Source organism: Arachis ipaensis, chromosome B02 (genome assembly GCF_000816755.2).
Source record: "Arachis ipaensis cultivar K30076 chromosome B02, Araip1.1, whole genome shotgun sequence".
Lineage (NCBI taxonomy): Eukaryota > Viridiplantae > Streptophyta > Magnoliopsida > Fabales > Fabaceae > Arachis > Arachis ipaensis.
The window spans coordinates 63,312,855-63,314,006 of NC_029786.2; the positions used below are offsets into that span (position 1 = coordinate 63,312,855).

At 37.4% G+C, this 1,152-nt stretch overlaps 1 protein-coding gene across 4 annotated transcripts in view; it reads right to left on the reverse strand.

Moving 5' to 3' along the window:
- Positions 1-1,090, reverse strand: part of LOC107625363 (probable inactive shikimate kinase like 1, chloroplastic) — a 7,697-nt gene extending 6,607 nt beyond the window's left edge. For all 4 annotated transcript variants that reach the window (XR_002357544.1, XM_021115885.1, XM_021115883.1 and 1 more), the window contains exons 1-2: positions 1,050-1,090; positions 656-945 (exon numbers count right to left, since the gene is read on the reverse strand). Coding sequence is in view for 3 of the 4 variants with exons in the window: in XM_021115885.1 (XP_020971544.1) it covers positions 656-860 (205 nt within the window). In the remaining variant the exon portion in view is untranslated. The remainder of the gene's footprint in view (positions 1-655; positions 946-1,049) is intronic.

Below are 1,152 nucleotides of genomic sequence, written 5' to 3' on the forward strand. Positions count from 1 at the left end.
TAACTAATTGGTTAAATAAGGTGTCATACGAGTGTCTGTTAGACCCTGACAACTGTCGAAGACACGGGCATGTTGCTCATCTGGTGTGTCCATGCTACATAGCTTGATCCAAACAGCGTTCTTTTACCTTTTTTTCATAATTAACAAACTCTTGACCCTCCAAGAGGGAAGAAATACTAATTAGAGTACAATCTCCAAACTCAAAAACTAAAACAGCCATATCAGTGCTTTCCAAAACTCAAAACTGAAAAGGACTCTACATAAATAACAACATTCTGGAAGAACACAAACAATTAGCACAAAATCGGTCACTTGTATAAAATACATGTTAGAATATAAAATTCATATTGAAATGAGTTAAACAAGTCATCTATTTATGAACAAACTTTTGGTTGCTGATTTTTGGTGCGCCCGTAGAATTTTTGCATAAATAAATTTTGAGACAAATAAAGAAACAGATAAAAACATCCACTGACTTTCATCAAAAATCGGAATATATTGAATACATAAATAAAAATCCTCTCCTAGAAAAACCCTTTGGGACACAAACTTTATCTAACGCCAAAAATCACATACATGAGACAAATGTAAGAGCATATAAATGGATGCAAATTAAAAGTTGAGGAATTTCATTAATCGAAACTGGGAAGATTACCATCGGGATTTGCGCAATTGAGGGAAGGTGGGCCGCGGGTGGAATAATAAAGAAAAGGAGGCGAAGCTCGAAGTGGGAGGCAGCTTTTGTGGGCGTGATGTGAGAAGGTTTGGTGAGAAGAAACTGCTGATAAAAGATGAGAATGAAGTGGTAAAGAGAGTGTGGTGTTCATGTGGGTAACAAGACTGTTGCTAGCCTTCTCCATTCAACACCACAATCTCGTTGGTCGACGGCACGACTGCAGGCAGCCCGAACTTTCTCCCTTATCCTTTCTGTTTTTAATTTTTATTTTGGTGGAAACTCAAGTCGACGATGGTTAGGAGCTGTTATTTGACTAAATTTCGGCTATTAATTCCACGTAAAGTTTACTGGATCTGAATTTTCACCTTTTAATTTTCATTTTGGGTGCGAGACTAGGTTCAACTACTGTTTGCCTAGACAGCACCATAGACTACCGGTCATTAGATCATTATTCAATCAGTGAAGCTGATTCGATT